This window comes from Camponotus floridanus, unplaced genomic scaffold, assembly GCF_003227725.1.
Source record: "Camponotus floridanus strain SB8 unplaced genomic scaffold, Cflo_v7.5 scaffold41, whole genome shotgun sequence".
Lineage (NCBI taxonomy): Eukaryota > Metazoa > Arthropoda > Insecta > Hymenoptera > Formicidae > Camponotus > Camponotus floridanus.
The window spans coordinates 519597-538345 of NW_020229559.1; the positions used below are offsets into that span (position 1 = coordinate 519597).

At 27.2% G+C, this 18749-nt stretch overlaps 2 protein-coding genes across 6 annotated transcripts; one reads left to right on the plus strand and one right to left on the minus strand.

The window, feature by feature from the left end:
• Nucleotides 1-1587: 1587 nt before the first annotated feature.
• LOC105258825 (4-coumarate--CoA ligase 1) lies at nucleotides 1588-11249 on the minus strand. Of its 4 annotated transcripts, none has more exons than XM_011270346.2 (10): nucleotides 11096-11179; nucleotides 6006-6293; nucleotides 5512-5719; nucleotides 5186-5355; nucleotides 4881-5070; nucleotides 4500-4654; nucleotides 4049-4232; nucleotides 2444-2769; nucleotides 2078-2273; nucleotides 1588-1759 (listed from the first exon to the last, which is right to left on the minus strand). In XM_011270346.2, exons 2-10 carry the CDS (start codon nucleotides 6231-6233, stop codon nucleotides 1680-1682), a joined length of 1737 nt encoding a protein of 578 aa, XP_011268648.1. In that variant the 5' UTR covers nucleotides 6234-6293; nucleotides 11096-11179; the 3' UTR covers nucleotides 1588-1679. The 4 variants fall into 4 exon arrangements, with proteins under 4 accessions (XP_011268648.1, XP_011268647.1, XP_011268649.1 ...); XM_011270345.3 differs by having other exon boundaries at nucleotides 10872-11141; XM_011270347.2 differs by lacking the exon at nucleotides 6006-6293 and having other exon boundaries at nucleotides 11096-11249.
• Nucleotides 11156-18550, plus strand: LOC105258824. Of its 2 annotated transcripts, none has more exons than XM_011270341.3 (9): nucleotides 11156-11254; nucleotides 14234-14498; nucleotides 15092-15199; nucleotides 15525-15734; nucleotides 16101-16643; nucleotides 17205-17274; nucleotides 17348-17510; nucleotides 18036-18263; nucleotides 18311-18550. In XM_011270341.3, exons 2-9 carry the CDS (start codon nucleotides 14472-14474, stop codon nucleotides 18354-18356), a joined length of 1395 nt encoding a protein of 464 aa, XP_011268643.1. In that variant the 5' UTR covers nucleotides 11156-11254; nucleotides 14234-14471; the 3' UTR covers nucleotides 18357-18550. The 2 variants fall into 2 exon arrangements, with proteins under 2 accessions (XP_011268643.1, XP_011268644.1); XM_011270342.3 differs by having other exon boundaries at nucleotides 18329-18550.
• Nucleotides 18551-18749: the final 199 nt, after the last annotated feature.

Genomic DNA, 18749 nt, shown 5'->3' on the forward strand with positions numbered 1-18749 from the left:
GATGTTCAAGTTTGAACGAAGTCTTGAACTAATTCGTTATCTACGACCAAAAGACGAACCGAGTGTGATATATTTCCATAATGGAATATCAAAGTTAATCACTAGAAATCGCCATATTAGATGACAGTTTAAATTTTGCAATTTTGTCTATAGATTCATTATAAGAGATTCGAAAAACGCGAACATATCAAATTTGATCTTTTCCATAATGAAATAAAATTAGTCTGTCATATTGGATTCGCCATTTTAAATTTTGAAATTTCGACTTTTGATTCGTCACTAGCGACGCAAAAAACCCCTTATAGATAAACTTTCATGTAAACTACGAATTTATTTGCTCTCACTAGTTTTGGCACAAAACGTTGATTTTGGGTGTATTAGTGAACTGGTTAAAAGATTTCCTCTTACAATATTTTATAAATATGAAAACTGTCAATATAAGATAAAGATATAAAATAAGGATTTGTAAAAATTAAAAGTTTATCGTGGGATATATTTTTTTGATTACTAAAATCTATACGTTTGAATGGTCTTATTAAAAAATAGATATATTAATAGTAATTAGCACATTTTTATAGCTATAGAAAAATTTTTTTACAATAGGCGAATGATAGTTCATAGATAATAACATCGATTTAACAAAAAATATATAAAAAGATGTACATGGATGTTTTAATTTTACAAGCATTCTTACATTAACTCATTACGATTAATATATTTGCTACCATGACATTCTTAAATCAAAACTATGTATTAAGGAAGAGAAACATGGATTTATATAAAATATTATTTTATTTAATATAGTAATAAAATATATAAGTTCCATATAATCAATTCCATGTATCACAAATTAAGATATAATAATTAAGATATAATAATTAAGATATAATAATTTAAAAAGACTAATCTAATATATATATATATATATATATATATATATGTATATATATAAATGCTTATATATATAATGCAATAGATAATAATTTTTATCATTCTTTTTCTCCTTCTGTCTATGTGAATATTCTTCAAATAGTGGTTACTACATTAAAAAAGCCATGTTAAAAAATATATTATTCTTTTATAAAAATACCATATTATATATTTTCTATTTATAAAAAGTTAATAAGAACAATCTTTCTAAAGTTCATATTAAAAATAATAAAATATAATTCATTTTATAACTCTAATATTTGTACTGTCCCTGATATCAACTAGAGATTTTTTCTCCTTTTCGTCATAGATTCGTTATAGCATCTTTAATATCTACTAAAATTATATAAATTAAAATTTACTGTTATACTTTTTTCATAAATATGAATAATTCTAATTGTTCAAACATTTAAAATAAAGTTTGATAGATTGCATACAAGTAGATATTCTTAAGATGTTAATACGCACATCGTATGTGTATGTATGTGCATATTAAAGCTGTATAATTTTATCGGAAAAAATTGTATAATATTGCATATATCCTCTCTTGTATAAAATAATATCTACTCGCAAAAAATCACACCTTCATTTATTTACATATATATATTATTACACGAAATATTATTGATTTATATTAATTAATTCTATAAACAGTTTTTTTATTCAAAACTCTCTCTCTCTCTCTCTCTCTCTGTCTCTCTCTCTCTCTATCTCTCTTTCTCTCTCTCTCTCTCTCTCTTTATTTAGGACTAATAATCATTTTTTAATTTTAATCTTAAAATTTTTCCAGCAGCGTTCTTCGGAATCTCGTCAAGAAATACAACTCCGCCTAAGAAAAGAAAAATATATAGTCCCCCAGCCTTTATGTTAAAGATTTTAATTATCTTATTCTTTTCCATATCTGTGTAAATTTTAATTATGTATTAGATTTTGAAACTTATCATATTATGTAAAAATTAGAGACTTTTCTTGGTATTTGTGAGTAAATCTTTTGAGTAAATCTATTTTTTGAGTAAATCTTTAGATAATAATTATTTTAAATAACTATTTTAAAAATCATAATACTTTACTCAATTTAGTAATTAAATGGTATAAAATAGTTAAAAATTGCACATATATATTATAGTTGCCGGAAATTGAGTTATACCTTTGAGTTGCTTGTAGTGGGAGACCTTTTCTTTCATAAAGTTTTTAATATCATCTTCGGTAAGTTTCTTATCTTTGCTCATCACTATAAATGCTTTCGGTACTTCGCCATATTTTGCGTGCGGAATCCCAATTACTGCTGCGTCGTCTACATCTGGATGTGCTCGTAACAATGCTTCCAATTCCGCTGGCGGTACCTTTAGTTGGGCAAAAATAACGTTTTAAATTGGACATGAAAGATAAACACTTGAAATGCTGTGAAATAAGATATTGTCAAACTACAGAACTTTGGACTCATTGTGTAAGTCTAAAGTATATTATGTGTGTATATATATTATATATATATCTTATGAGAACAAACTCTTACCTGGAATCCTTTGACTTTAATAAGCTCTTTCATTCTGCCAGTAATAAAAAAATCATAATCTTCATCGAAATAAGCAATATCGCCTGTTTTCAACCATTTATCTTCGGTTAATACTTCTTTCGTTGAGGCTTCATCATTCAAATATCCTTTCATAATGTGAGGTCCCTTAATCCATAATTCACCGTTTTCACCAGGAGTGACGATATCTTGCTGAGTCTCTATATTTACTAAGCGTGCTAAGCAACCGTCTAAATTTTTTCCGATGCTGGAAAATTTCTTTCCGTCTTCAACGAATGCTACTGATGAACATTCTGTCAACCCGTAACCTTGAAAAATTATCACATCTTTTCTAATTGTAAGTGGAAGCTTAGAATATTATGACTGATAAGTGATTTCAATTATAAATATGGCAGTGCAAACAATGTAATCTCACTGAAAAGAATCAATTACTGATAATGACGTTTCAGTGAAACCGCCACACTCAATGAAACATAGAACGCAAAGCAACAACATGTAAGTATGTTTACTAAAATCAGTGAAACATTTATTGATCTTTAGTAAAATCTTGTCACTTTGTTTTAATCAATAGTATTTTTACTAACTTAATTTAACAGAGAGAAGAATTTCAATAAGATAGTCATTCGAGGTAGGTATTTTATGATATTCTATTGATTTCTTTTGTTTTTTCTTTCATATTTGAGTTATTAGAACGTATTTATAATCAAATAAAAATCTTCATAATAATATAAAATAAATAAAATAATATAAAATTTAGAGTTAAATATAGTTTTCAATAAATGCAAGATTCATTATAATTAATTTAATTACAATTAAAGATTCGATATAGAATATCATGTATGTATAAATAAAATTGCAAAAAACGTTTTACAAATTTGACATCAATGATACGTTATTGAGTTGCAAATATTAAGCAAGTTCTTAGTAATTTTGTTAGATAAAAATACAAAAACAGTTTTGTTAAATAAAAATTGTTATGCTGGGATTTATATGTAAAAATCATTTAAAGAAAGTTAATTAAATAAATTCTATTAATTAATTATATTTTTTTCGATATTTTTTGCTAAATTAAAACAATTAAATTTCTCAAAAATTTCGCGAATTGAAATATTACATATTAAAACACAATAAGAATTAATTGAAGCAGCATTAAAATTTAATACGACGTCTTGATAAATTTGTTGAATTTTGTTAAAAATTAAACTTGTACATCTTTCATCTAACCTTTATTCTAACAGCTAACATAAATATATAACTTGCTTCTTTTCTTTTCTTGATTTCTTTTGTTTCTATTCTCGTTGAAAAAGATATATATATATATATATATATATATATATATATATATATTCTTTTGTTTATATATATATATATATATATATATATATATAGAAACAAAAGAAATCAAGAAAAGAAAGAAGCAAGTTATGACTAGGTATATATATATATATATATATATATATATATATATATATATATATGTATTTTTTTTTTTTCATTGAAACTTCTAATTTAGATTCGTGAAATTCAATAAACGTTTTGTAAATGAGTCGAAAATTTCTTATTTTTACTATTTAATTGCATAAATACCTTGACGAAACTTTATTATATTAGGGTCAATATTGAATTTGTTGAATAATTTGTCAACGTCTGATTTGGCGAGCGGCGCAGCGCCACTCACTATAGTGTGAATGTATTCAAGATGTTGCATTTTCACAAGAGAAGAAGATGACAAAAATAATACAATTGGTGGTACGCAATATAAAAAAGTTGCCTAAAAAGGGATTAATCGTGTTATTATGAATTTGGAAAATTTAATTCCTTAATGGGTTTTTTAAAAAGAATTTGAGAAATTATATATACTATATATTTTATGATGGTTTAAAATAAAGTTATAGAAATTTGTTTTTTATTTTTGATTATATACATTCTTAAATCTAACATTTAATCTAGCATTCTGTTAATTGAAATTTTAAATAATTTGTGGAAATATATTACTGAATAAATTTATATGCATATAATTATATTACCGATAATTCACCTTGCTTTTCTGCAAGACATCGAGGAATGTCTCCGGTACGAATTTTGGAATAAAGACCATTTTTGCGCCGAAAGCAAGACGCGAAAGTACTACACCATTCAAACCGTAAATGTGAAAAAATGGCAATATTGTGGGAATTACTTCTTGATGTGTACCTACAAAAAACAAATAAAAATAAATTGAAAAATAATAAAAAAGAATGTTGTATGATAAATAATCAATAGTAGGGCAGGAGCATTTCAAAAATAGTATTTTATAAATAATTATAATATATAATTTTTTAATTTGTTACTCGGATAACTTAATAAAAACAAAAATTAAATTAAATAAGAACACATATAACATTAAAAATTAATGGCTTATTAAATAATATCAAGATACTTGTAGTAGGAATATATGAGTCGTCTAAACAGGATTGACACATCATGATATTAGACACCAGATTGCGATGTGTCAACATAACACCTTTTGGTAATCCAGTCGTACCGCTTGAGAAGGGTACAGTTGCTATATCATCAAAAATTCTACTCGTACTTATAGGTGGTAAGGATTTACCTCGCTTTATGAGATCCTGAAAGATTTTGAGCAAAAGATTTTTCCTTATTTAAAAAATATTACCATTCCAAGTTAATAATATTTAAATATTACCAATATATATATGAATATAAATTTATTTTAATACTGACATCAAAAGGTATCGAACCTTCTGGTATAGAACCAGTTTTATCGTCAATCACAATAAAAGGTGTTTCAGGTGAAAGACAAGCTCTTGTTGCAGCTAACGTTGTGGATGCAACTGAAGCTGACGTGATAATTGCTTTTGCATTAGCTCTTAACAGCTGCTTTGACATCTCGTCTGAAAATTTTCATTACGTCTGCCTATAGCGTAAGGACATACTTAAGCGTAAACTAATTTGTTCTGTTTTTTGGCTTCCGTTTTATACTAAATTGCATGCATATATATATGAATTTTAAATCGGAATATTTAAAATAATATCATAAAGCAACTTACCAACTGTATAATACGGATTCATTGGAGTAACAATAAAACCACCTGACAAACTTCCGAGGAAACCTAACACTGTGTCCGGAAAATTAGGTGCCACTAATGCTAGTACATCTCCCTCTTTGAGACCTATATTTCGTAAACTTCTGCCAATATAATTTGTTGCATCTTTGGCTTGTGCGAACGTATACTTCTTGCCACTTATGCCACATTCCTGCACAAAATATATTATAAAAAATCGATTAATATCATATTAATTCTTTACATATTACGTTTGCGGTTTATAAATAATTTCGACAGTTTGATTGCGCTTACATTTGATACTTTCCGTTTTTGTAAACATTTTTTCTTCATTTTTTATTTTCCCACAATTAATTTCGTTAAATAACTTATTTAATAATCTGCTTGAAAGAGATGACGCGATTGATTAGAATCAACCCACGTAAATAAATATCTTATCTATTATATGAAATAATAATGTATTAAATTATCAGAATTACCAAAGCAACATGGTCAGGATAATTTTCAATGTTGTTCCAAATAAATTCGTGAACTAAGGTTTCCGGATAAGAAATATCATTAGATAGAAAAAATTTCTCTCCATTTGAACCTTTCACAATTTTGGTTTGCAATGACGCTGTACATTTTAGTGTGGAATTAAACGCCCTTATGCTAGCATCTAGTACTCGGTTCAGCCTTTGGATACCACGGAATACATGAGTGGCCATACTTGGACAATGACTCTACTGATTTAATTGTATCAACAGACACAATAGACGATTCAAAATCTGCAAACGCGCGATAAATAATTGTTATATAATATAAATATATATGTATTATATAAATGTTGTATAATATAAATATATATTCTTGAAAATCATAAAATAAAGACAACAATTACATTAACAATATGCAATCCTCTAATAAAGATTGTAATGTTGTGCATAATTTTTAAAAAAGAAATAATTTTAATATTTATAAGATTTTTTTTTAACATTTTGAATTAAATATTTTTATAGTATAAGACAAAAATAATTGATATTATATTATATTACTTTTTTTGTAACTTATTGCTATAAATATATGCAAAATTGAAATAAGATAATTTTTATAGATAATTTTTACTACATAAGAAAATATTAAAACTAAATATAATAGATATGAAATAATGTTGTTTTTAAAACATTTAAATATTTACAAATAGAACATAATTTATCTATATTCAAATGATTGACTTGCGTCACAAATCTGACTCATTGCTGTCTGTTATCGTGTAATTAATATGTCTTGAGAAATATTTTAATAATTCTGCAATTTTTTAACCCACGATATTAAATCATGGTATTTTTTTCTTGCATCTTGATCATTTTAATAAATTTTTACATATTCATAAAGGCAAATATTGAAACCTGTTTTTTACATATATGTAAAAAGAATAAGTTGAATGACTTTATTCATCAAAATAAATTAATATAATGCAATGATTGATTATATTGTTATGTTGATTATATAATTATAAAAAATTACTAATATAAAAAATATATATATTATTATATAATTATAAAAAATTCAATAAATTTTTTCTGCCTTATTACGCGCAATAAATAAAAGAAAAAAACTGAATTTTTTGTTTTTTAATATAAGAAAAATGTGTAGAGAAACTACAAGGACTCCTAAATATCACGAAATAAATCTTTTTTTTTTTCAAATCCAATCTCTTCGAGAGAAGTTCTTGTACGTTCTCTATACGTAGGTATGGTAAAAATTCTTGTACTTTTTCTACACGTAGTAAAGTTATATTAGAAATAGTAATAGCATGATCTAATTATTTAATAATTCAATAATTATTCCGAAATATTTGTCGATATTTTTTTCAATTCTATTCGCAATATTTTTACTATTTGAATATCAATTCACTATTCATCCGAATACCGAATATTTTTAAATGCCCAAATTAAAGAAAATAGTAAAATTATAAAGTTACACCGAATAGTATATTCGGCACTTAACCGCATATCGAATATTAGATCATGCTATTAATATTTATTTTTTCTTTCAATTTGGACATTTAAAAATATTCGATATTCGGGCGAATACGAAATAGCGAAAATAGATAAAATATGCCGAAAATATATAGAATACCGAAATATTCGGTTATATATTCGTTGCAACTCCAGTAGGTACGTTTTGTTTTTTAACACTTTCGCGTTGAAACAAAGAATTCAGTTTAGTCTATCTCAGCAAAAAAAAGTCAGATCATAGCAATCGAATATGCATTGGAAAGGATAAGAATAGCACTTTAATAAGACATCCATTTGGATGCTAAAAAAATTGTTAGAAATTTTATAGATCATTAAAAATACTTCATTTTTTGCATTTTTTAAGTTAGACTGTCTCAAAAACTTGACGTGACGACAATTTCCGGTCCAGCTTTGTATCAAAATCTATCAGAAATAATTTCCTTTACTTTAAGGCCAAAAAAAGTTGTATTTTTCTCGACCAGTATAATTATATATTAATAGATAGAACAAAAAACTGATTCGTGAATTAAACTAAAATTTATAATTTTTAAAATAATAATATTAAAAATATTTATAAATATAAAAAATATTTTTTTTCTTTGCAATATATATATATATATATACACATATATCATTGCACAAGAATTTTTTGTCCTTTGTTTTTTAAAAAGGAAATCTAGAATATTTAAATTTATTTGTTTGTACAGATTCTGATATATTAAAGTGTCAAAATAGAATTTTACTGCAATTGTTAATCTTTTAAATTATTAGTTTTCTAAAAAATGGTATATAAGCGAATTAATGAAACATAATTTATATATATAGAATAATGACTAATGACTAATGAATAAATTATAGAATAATGAAACAGAATTATATATAAAGACAAAAGAATTGATTATATTATTTATTCATTGCTCTCTAGATTGTTTTAGAGAAAATAATATATAATAATATATAGTAAATTTGACAATTATTTCTAAGGCATGTAATTATCAAAATATTTTTAAATACAGTGACAAAAGCAATATACGGTCCAGATGATAACAATACGCAATAAAAAATAAAAGGCTAAAAGACTGTGGCGCAAGATGTTAGAGCATAAAAATAAAAGTAATAATAAAAGACTCTAAGTAAGAGACATAATATATTAATAATTAGTTAGATATAAAAAATACATACGTACGTTTCGATCTTTTCAAGATTCTTTCAATGTTCAAGAAATCGTTAGAAAATAAACAAAATTAAATTTTTAATAATAAATAGAACGCGATTAAACAAGGACAAACGCGATGGGAAACAAATAGACATTGTACAATAATAACGGTTGCAAAATTTAAAAACGCTAACAATAGATGTGACGAAAGCGCGTAGACAGTTAGCGAATTACAAAACTAATAATGTCTGACCGTAAGCTAGATTTTCCGAAAGAAGACCAACGCTCATTTCTCCATAACAAAAAGACGCAATGAAACCGCATACGTGAAGAATATTTTTTCACAAATTTGTGTTGTGCGACAATCCCCCGATAAAAAAAGTCTCAAAAATTTTTTCTCCAAATAAGTCATGAAATCGTAAAAATAAAATTGAGCTTGGTCAAAAGATTCTTAAAAAGGTCCAGAAATCCCTCTAGATGGAAGATCCATATTTTCTATTTTCTACTTCATATTTTTTGACTTCTTGAATTAAAAAGGATCTTGAAAAGATCGAAACATACATATGTATTTTTTATATCTATAACTGATTATTAATATATTATGTCTTTTACTTAGAGTCTTTTATTGTTACTTTTATTTTTTACGTTCTAACATCTTGCGCCACGATCTTTTAGCTTTTCATTTTTTAAAGTATTTTTAATTTGCAATAGTTAATGTATTTGTATTCGAATGTTTTAAGATAAAGACTTTTTTTATGAAATATAATAATTTTATAAAAAGAATATGAAACGTTAAAATCGCGTTTAAAACAAATAAAATATTCAATAAAATCGTTAATTATTATTCATATGTTGTAGTACAATGATTTTCTACAATAAAACCGGTATGTTTTTCGAATTTATCGTATTCCGACATATATGACCGTTTTAAAATCAAGTTAATATTGGTATTAAACGATATAGGTATCGATGTCAAGGACATTATCGCGAGGCCGAGTATGACTTAGAAGTATAAAGCAGAACAATTAAAGTGAATAGCGCGCAGAAGATGGGAATTCTTTCAATGTGATCAGCAATACAGAAAAGTTAAAAGCTCAAAGTATAAAGTTCAGGGAATATTTATTTGTGTTCATTATTGCTTTATCATTGCTCTAGATGATCTGTATGTTATTGACTGATATAAGCAGATAAATCCTTTTAATATCATAAAATAATTACATAATGAATAAATACAAATAATGTTTAGAAGAAAAATTTACTTATATTTTTTCATAACTAGTACAATGTGATTTTAATAATGAATCTTGTAAAATATAGAAAAATTTTGAAGATAAGTGCAAATAATCTTTTAAACAACACACACACATGTATAAACACATACGTGGTATACATATCTGTATATTTATAGAAGTTTCTTAACTAAATCAAAGTAATGCTGAACTTTTTGTTTATTATCTTTATTTATTTTTTGATAAATAATAAAATTATAGAAAATTATAGAAAATTATGAATATCTCTATCTGTATATATAAATATTTTTGAATTGACTAAAATATTTTGTATTAAGATAATTCTATTATCTTTTTAAATGGTGACAAATTTGATTATATTATAATTAAATATAATAAAAATTTGTTCTTTATAATGATAAGATTATTAAACAATTAATTTGAAAAGTTTTGCGAAACAATTGCCCAATATCAAATCAACAAACAATTGTTTTAGGAAACGCGTGTTTTGATTTTAAGTTTTAAGATTTTAAGTTTAAATAGAAAAATTTTTATTTCTAAAACATAATTCTATATTTTCATTCTATATTTTTATTTTCATTTTGTTAAAACTATAAACTCGCGTTATCTTTATGAATTTTCTACATTTGCTTGACAACTATGTAAACGATAAAAAATAATTAATAACAAAATTATTATATAATTATTGTATTTATTTTTAGTGCGAGATATTAACGCGTCTCTTTTATTTATATCTAATATATATCTAATATAGATTATGTAAAATAAATGCATATGTAACCATCAGGAAATTAATTCTTTTGCTCATAAACAGTTATGCAACAATAATTCAATAGAGTTGTTCTTATGTCTTTTTTCGAAAGGCATTATCTCATATCGCACTATAATTTATTGTACACATTCCATAAAACAATTGTAATTACATTCTTTCTTACTTACTACTTTATTTAACGATATATAACGATATGCGTTGCAGAATGCAGAAATGTAGCGTTTATTTTTAGCGATGTCAAGACACTATTTCCGTAATGCACTAACACGCAACAGTTGATAAAAATGCAATGTTGTAGGATTCATCAAAGTGTTGCAACGCGAGATTTGCACTATCCAAGATGCAAAATTTCGATGTAAAAATACAATTTTTCCGATGCGAGAAAACTCACGAACGTTTCGCCTCCGTGGCCGATGTGGTACTGATGCCTGTGCGTGACCGTTTTCACTGGTGAACTGAAGAGTTCCATAACAAACTGTAACCGATGGAAGTATCGTTTGAATCCCCACCATTGTGACATGTTATGTTGCGAGAGCACATAGGAATGCAAGTAAGGAACAAAACAGGTTTGAGAGAACGTCGATCAAGAACAGCTGTTTTGTTTTGTCACGAATTTAATATTATTAATATTAACATTAATATTAAGTTAAGAATTCTTTTCACTATCTTTTATTTTTATATTTCAAGGTTCTTTATATTATATTTGACTCTCTTTTTTATAACTTTTAATCTTAGCTTTCTAATTGATATCACGAGGAATGACATCATTCAATTGATAAAGAAATTTTCCAAGTAAAGAAAAATATCTTATAAAAAAATATCCGATGTGATGAAAATACCTTGAAAAATACAATAAGGAAAATATAATAAGGAAAAAAGATTTATTCTTTTTAATTCTTAGGAAAATTTTTTTCCTAAGAATTTTCTAAAACAGTTTTGAGAAAAAAATTGTATTGCAAGAAATATTATAGATATAAATAAAGTATTCTAAAATACAAGAATAAAACTTTATATATAAACATGCATTTTATACATTTGCTACATATGCAGAAAAAATTAGTGACAATTATTGAATTTTAAAGGAGATATAATAAAGAAAGATTATATTTTGTTTTCAAACTTAATTTTAAATATTTTAAATATTAATTTAATAGAAATTAAACAGATATATAAACAGATATAAGAAAATATTTATATTAAACTATGAGAATTACGTAAGATTTTCTTATCAGATCTTGTTAAATTTTGATTAATAGAATGTATAAATCTTTACATACATATATCTCAATATGTAAGTTATATGTGAAATTTCAATGTGATTACAATACGACATACTTCCTTGCATATCTTCTAGTATTATGATGATTTATTGCGATAAACTTCATTTTTTAAAATGTTCTTACAAAAAAAGTTAAGAAGTATAAGACTTGGTGATCAAGTCGACCAATAAATTTTTTGTAGTAAAAAAAATACAATAAATACAGTTTCTTTCATTAAATGTGATTTTTGTGTTTTGAAGTCGTTTCAACATACAATATTTTGTTGTAATATGGTGGTTGAAGTTATTCTTTTATAAACTATATTATTGTGCGTTAATAAAAATATTTTTCTAATGTTACATTTATAAAAATATATTTTAGAATAATATATTTCTATCACAATGCTTATGTATTATGTATTAATTAATTCATTAATTAGTGTATATAGATTTGCATAACAAAATAAGATATTAAATATACATATATATTTTTCTAATATGAGTGAATGTATTATATTTTATTATTCAAATTTTCTACTGTTTAATATTAGACTGATTTTCGAATAGTTGTTCTTGAAGACACAAGATATTGCATTCTCTTGCCATCTAGCGTTGCACTTGGAACAGTGCATTAATGCTTATCATTGTTGACGTGATTCTATTTTTATCTTATTAACACAAAATAGTTGATACACTCTCACATGCGCGTATTACGATAACAATTTAAAAGCTCTCAGATATTTTATATATAAATTATACTCTATTCATTGCTTTTTTATTTTAATTATATCCTATGCGTAATTTTTTCTGGACTTTAATCGTTTCTTTTCTTTGATTGTTTCTATCAATTTCTTTAGTCTCTATAATATATTACAATAGGTGTTATTTATTTAACGACACAAGCCGACACTTATCTTTGTTATTCATTGATGTCGAAAAAAGACAGAATGATGCTTGTGTCGACTTGTGTCGCTAAATGAAAAACATGCATTGTACGCTATAATAGAGCTTATCTTTTTATTTGACTTTTCTTTTATCGAGACTATTTTTCTTCTCTCACTCGTTTATAAAGAAGCACTAATTTGCGCACTTTCTACCTGATTCTTGTATTGGTTTGCTGATTTTGAATTAAAATCTCTTTCTTGATAAGAAAATAAGTTTGGAATGATTTATTTTTTTTACTTGATAAAATTTTGCAGAAAATCAATAATAAGATTAAGATAAGATCTATGATAAGATTATTATTTCTTTTCTTTTTAATCTAATATTTTTCCTCCTTTTTTAAAATTATGTTTCTTTACTCATACACACTACAGATGTATATTTCGTTAACTATTTTAATTTTGATTTGTTGTAATTTCTATTTGTCATTTTGAAAATATTTCTCAAACATTTTAAACGGTTCATTATTGAAAAAAATAAAAATAAAAATGTACACATTTTGTCACATTTGAAATATCGACAATAATTTATGACTTATTATAAGAATATATAATTTTGCTTCTTAAATTTTTAATCATTCATTCGCTTAAATAAAATTTAAACGAAATTTGTTTTTAATTTGTAATAAAGTGCATCATTATCTGAAACAATCACTTCACAGATTTTACTATATAGAATAATACTAAATTCTTTATAAAATCGCTAATCTTATGATTTTTATACATTTTACCTAATTTAAACACTAATGCGCCGACGCATCTTCATTGACGCCGACGCCGATGACGCTTGCCGAGACAGGATCGTCTCACAAAAAATGCCATTCCATATTGAAAAAACAATTAAAATATAATATAAAATTTATTTCTAGAGAGAGAAAAAAAGATTAACAATAAAAGGATATATTATAATTATATATTATATTTTTTTAAATTACAAAATTATAAACTTTATAATAACAAAATAAATTTAAAAAAGAATTTAAAAAATATATACATTTATACTTTATTATGAATATAATGCTATTCTTTTCCATTTTAATCTAATTGTAACAGTCGCGCTTAAATGGTATTTAAGTTAAAGAAAAATAGTATCATAAAATTACTACACAAAATTGTTAAAATGCCACGCAAATTATTTATCTTTAAAACATTTTAATAGATATGGTGTGTATGTATGCATATTGTATTTACACATATTATGTAAAATTATTTCATATAATTATTCAAAAGATATTTATAATATTTTAATTTTTTCATAAAAAGTGCTGATATGCAGACGCATCAGATTAAGCTTTATCTTTATATCTGCTTATGTATTTATCCCCCTAAGGCAACAAACACCAGCACTGCGACATCCCTGCATACGCTTGAAACATGCGCCTAAGGGTGACCGCCATGTCGACGTGTACCCTGCAGTGCTCTCCCGTTGCAACCCACATACACCCTCGGCTGGCGACTATTCGCACGAAGAAACAATCTCTTTCAGGAAACGGACGCTGAACAGAAAGTCTCGAAGCAGAAATCTGGATCATACTGGATCACTCTTGCACGTAGCATTTGGGATATGAATGAAGACCCAACCCTTTCACCTCGAGGTAAATAACATTCGCTTATATATCTAACAGTGCTCATTCTATGTGTCGAGGTATATATCGAACGAATCTGAAATCGTTTCACAAAAGAATGAAGGTCATAGCTTTCGTATATGATAGAGTAACATACGTCTTCTTGTGTCATGACTAGACATAGTTTAACAAATATTAATGTGCATGAGCGAGTGGTGACGTTTTTATCGATTGCATTATTTATGCATGTGTGCTCGAGAAAAAACACTCTTCGATTCTATATCTTTAGGGAGTGTGTAACGATTCCTCGTACGTTCTTTAATGTTTAGCATTTAATAGTCGATCATATAACATATGACTTTAATTAAAATAGCATTAATATTATATATTAAAATATGCATGTATGTAAGCAAATTTACTATTATGTAAAAAAGATTATTAATGGATAATGTATCTTTTAAAAAAATTATACGCATATAAATGTAAAAACTCGTCAACTCAACTATTTATTATTCTATGATAGATAATCGAACATTTGCAAATCTTTAGCAAAAAAAGATATTTTCTGATTATTTATATAACATCGAGAAGAAACATATTTATGATTAAATATATATTGTTAGGTTCTAGCAGTGCTACTTCTATCTGTGATTCCATGGCCTGGTCCCAGCGTCTTTAAAATATCATGCCCCCGCGATCGAGCGTCCGTAGTAAGGAGGATAGTTCACAAAGTAAGAAAGAATCTATTGATTTATTAAAATTGCCTAGTGAATATTATATATATTTTATAATATTATTAATTAAGATATTTCAAATAATTTGATGCAAAAATTATGGTTTCATTTGCAAAATTAAATATAATATTATCCTCCATATCGATATCGGTCTTTCTTTCTATAAAACTTTCTAAAAAAACTTTCTTTAAAACTTTCTAAAAAAACTTTCTAAAAAAACTTTCTATAAAACTTTCTAAAAAACAATTATGTCAACGATAATTTTATAAAAATAACGAGGCGAGATTCTGGCACAACGTTCTGAGCTTCGTCGAGATTTCAGAGATGGATGCCAATATTGAAGAAGTATCAGGTAGAATTGCCATTGGAATGTCCATTTCACGAGAGTCGAGATATCTTTCGACCGCAACAAAAGGCAAAGCATCAGCACAGACCCTCGCAATGGACCTGCGGCCTTTGCGGCAAATCTTTCTATGCCGAAAAACACTTGGATGTCCATTTCGATAACAGACATAAAAGCAACGTTAATACGGTAAGCATTACAAAAATATATAAAAATCATTATACATAATTTTTTTAATGCTTACCGTTAATACGGTAAGCATTAAAAAATATATAAAAATTATAAAAATATATAAAAACCATTATCAAATAAATAAACAATGACTTAATGTTTAGAAAAAAATACAGTATGCAATTATATAAATTTTTTGGTAAACTTTTAAATTCTTTTTTTAAATTAAAAATAATTGCATAATTTTTGTAGACTCTTTATCTTGACAAATTAAATTTTTCAATTATTAACGAGCTAAAAATTTCGATAAAAATTCAGATTATTTCAGAAATATGTTGAAATCTAAAGCGACCATGTATGCAGGATTAAATATGTTTTTTTCAGGCGGAAGATGCGGTATGCCTGGCGGACTATTGCGATATCATGCGCTGCGATGTGCTGGGCAACCGCGACTTCGAGAATTTGGTGGACGACGATGGCAGCCACTTGAATACCGATATCCAAGTGTGGCGCGAAAATACCGAACAACAGCAAAAACAGCGTAGCGTTTCCATCATGCCATGCGAATCGCGTAGCCTTGCCAGGATGTATCCTGCGGGCAAGTCCTGCACCATCGCTGGCGGCGGCGCGGTGACGAATCTGCAACGTTACTGTCATCGTGATGACGGTGGCGATATGCACAATCACAGAGTAGCGAGATCGTCCTACCATAACGAGATCGTTGACTCGGATAATAAGAACAACGGTTGCGACGAAGAGGAAGACGAGGACGAGGACGACGAAGAGGATGCGGAGGATGAGGAAAATTTGGTGGAGGCGTCACTACCTGCCGTTGAGAAGAAGCAGAAACGACGAGGACTGCATCTGAGAAAAGTCAAATCCCATTGCAAGCCGGAAGAACTGCAAAAATTGAAGACCCAATGTGAAGTGAGCATTATATGTTATTTTATTAAAAATATCTGTATAATATTTTTTTTTTTTAACAATAGTCCGCTGATAAAAAGTTCTCTTTTAATTGTTGATTTTCTTATTTTGATATTCATATATAATTACTAATAAAATTTTTAATTGAATATTTTTAATTGAATTTTCTTCGCCCCGATATTTTTCTCGTCTACGTCTCTTCAGGGGGGTAAAGAGGGTTTTATAGAATTTCTCAAAAATGAGAATTTATATCTTGGTTAAATGCACCAAGTAAAATATATGCATATGCCGTGTTTTTCGTTTAAAAATTTCGCGTACAATTAAAAAGAATTTTTCAGGCATTTACCATCCGCTGTGGCTCGTAGACGCTAGTTTTCTTATCATGTTATTGAATAGTTATTAGTTATAATTAAGTCGATATTGAAATCTATGATTCAGGAAATAATATGCAACCTTTGATCACGATTAATGATGCGAGACAAACAAGTGTCCGAACAAGCTTGCAAACACTCCTATCTATGAATATTAATAATATGCAATGATTTATGACGTGATTTTCAACAGATACTCGTGCGTGATTGCATTGCCGGGTTGCTTGCCAATCTTTCTGTGCGGGATTTCCAAGAGATCGAAGGTACGCAATCGATTGTACACACAAAGATGACTGATGTGGTTATAATTTTATCAATTGCAATTTGTGTCAATAGGAGAGCTAAATCGAGCGATTTGCTGGTATCTCAGTTGTGACAGATACTGGGAGGACACGAAGAGGCCGCAACGTCATACACCCTGGTATCTGCTGACCATTTTTATGTTGATCCTGTTCTCGTCCATCTACGCGTGTTACTACATCATTTGGGTCTGCTTCAAGTACGTCGTGCCGAAAAAAAAATTCCTTTCGCCAGAAACTCCGACTAGATCGTGTAGAAAAATCACCTTGCATCATTAAGAAAAATTGTGACATGACTTTTTAGTTAGCGTAAACTTATACGGAAGATAAGGAATACATGGTTTATATATTCAATAAAAAAGTTCGGCTATAAATAGTTCTAATATCGTACTTAATAAATCATATATAAAATGCGCGGATTTTTTTAAGTAATTCTGTAGACAATATTATGTCATTTTATATATAATATTTCATTCACATTATTGTTGTTATATGGAATAAATATTAAATAAACGATTAAAAGAGCTACGTTAAAAAATATTTTAGATATGCGCTGATTCTCGAATGGAAAAGAATTAATATTCTTTTTATTGTGGAAACTTCTAAGAAATTGGGAATAAAAATAATCATATTAATTATAAGTCTTATCATTAGAACACTCCATATATATTTTACTTAATTTATTATGATGAAAAAAATGATTCTTTTTTACTCTTTCATTGTAGTACCGCGGACGAAGACAAATTGGACGGTACCGGAAGCATGGATTACAATGGGAGTACAGATCGCTCGAGTACTTCACCGTTACACGACCCTACTGTTCACGAAGGCAGATTGGAAAGACGAAAGGGCGATCACGGGGAAGAGAATTTACCCTTGTCGAGCGAGGACATGCCCGATCATTATATCTACGTCTCATATCCGCCCGAGTTAAAGCGGCGATTATTGGAGAGGTAAATTCGACTCGCGTCCGAAAGTATATAAATGCAATCGCATGCAGTGATTCTTCTGCTTACAGCTGCTACAACAGGACCACTCGACTGTAAGTCGGTTTAGGAGGGAGGGATATACCGGAAAACACGACGGCAAGATTTTATCCCGACCCCTGCACAAATAAAAGGCATCCGAGGTTAAACTCCTCATTTTCATCTTTCTCGTTATCTTCGTGTTTTGTATACCGAATGTGAATAAACTGCAACGTGGATACGACACATCGGTCCCTTGCTCCATTTCTCTTTTATTTGTATTAATTATTTATTTCGTAAAGATTTTACTACAGATGTGTTACGTAATTATGCGTAATTTGAGAGAAAAAAGATGTAGATATTCACTACGTTATGATTGACATCTCTCATTGCACTTTTGTCTCTGATAATGACATTTACATATATCAAAAAAATATCACATATGCTACATATTTATATTTTGTATATTATTTA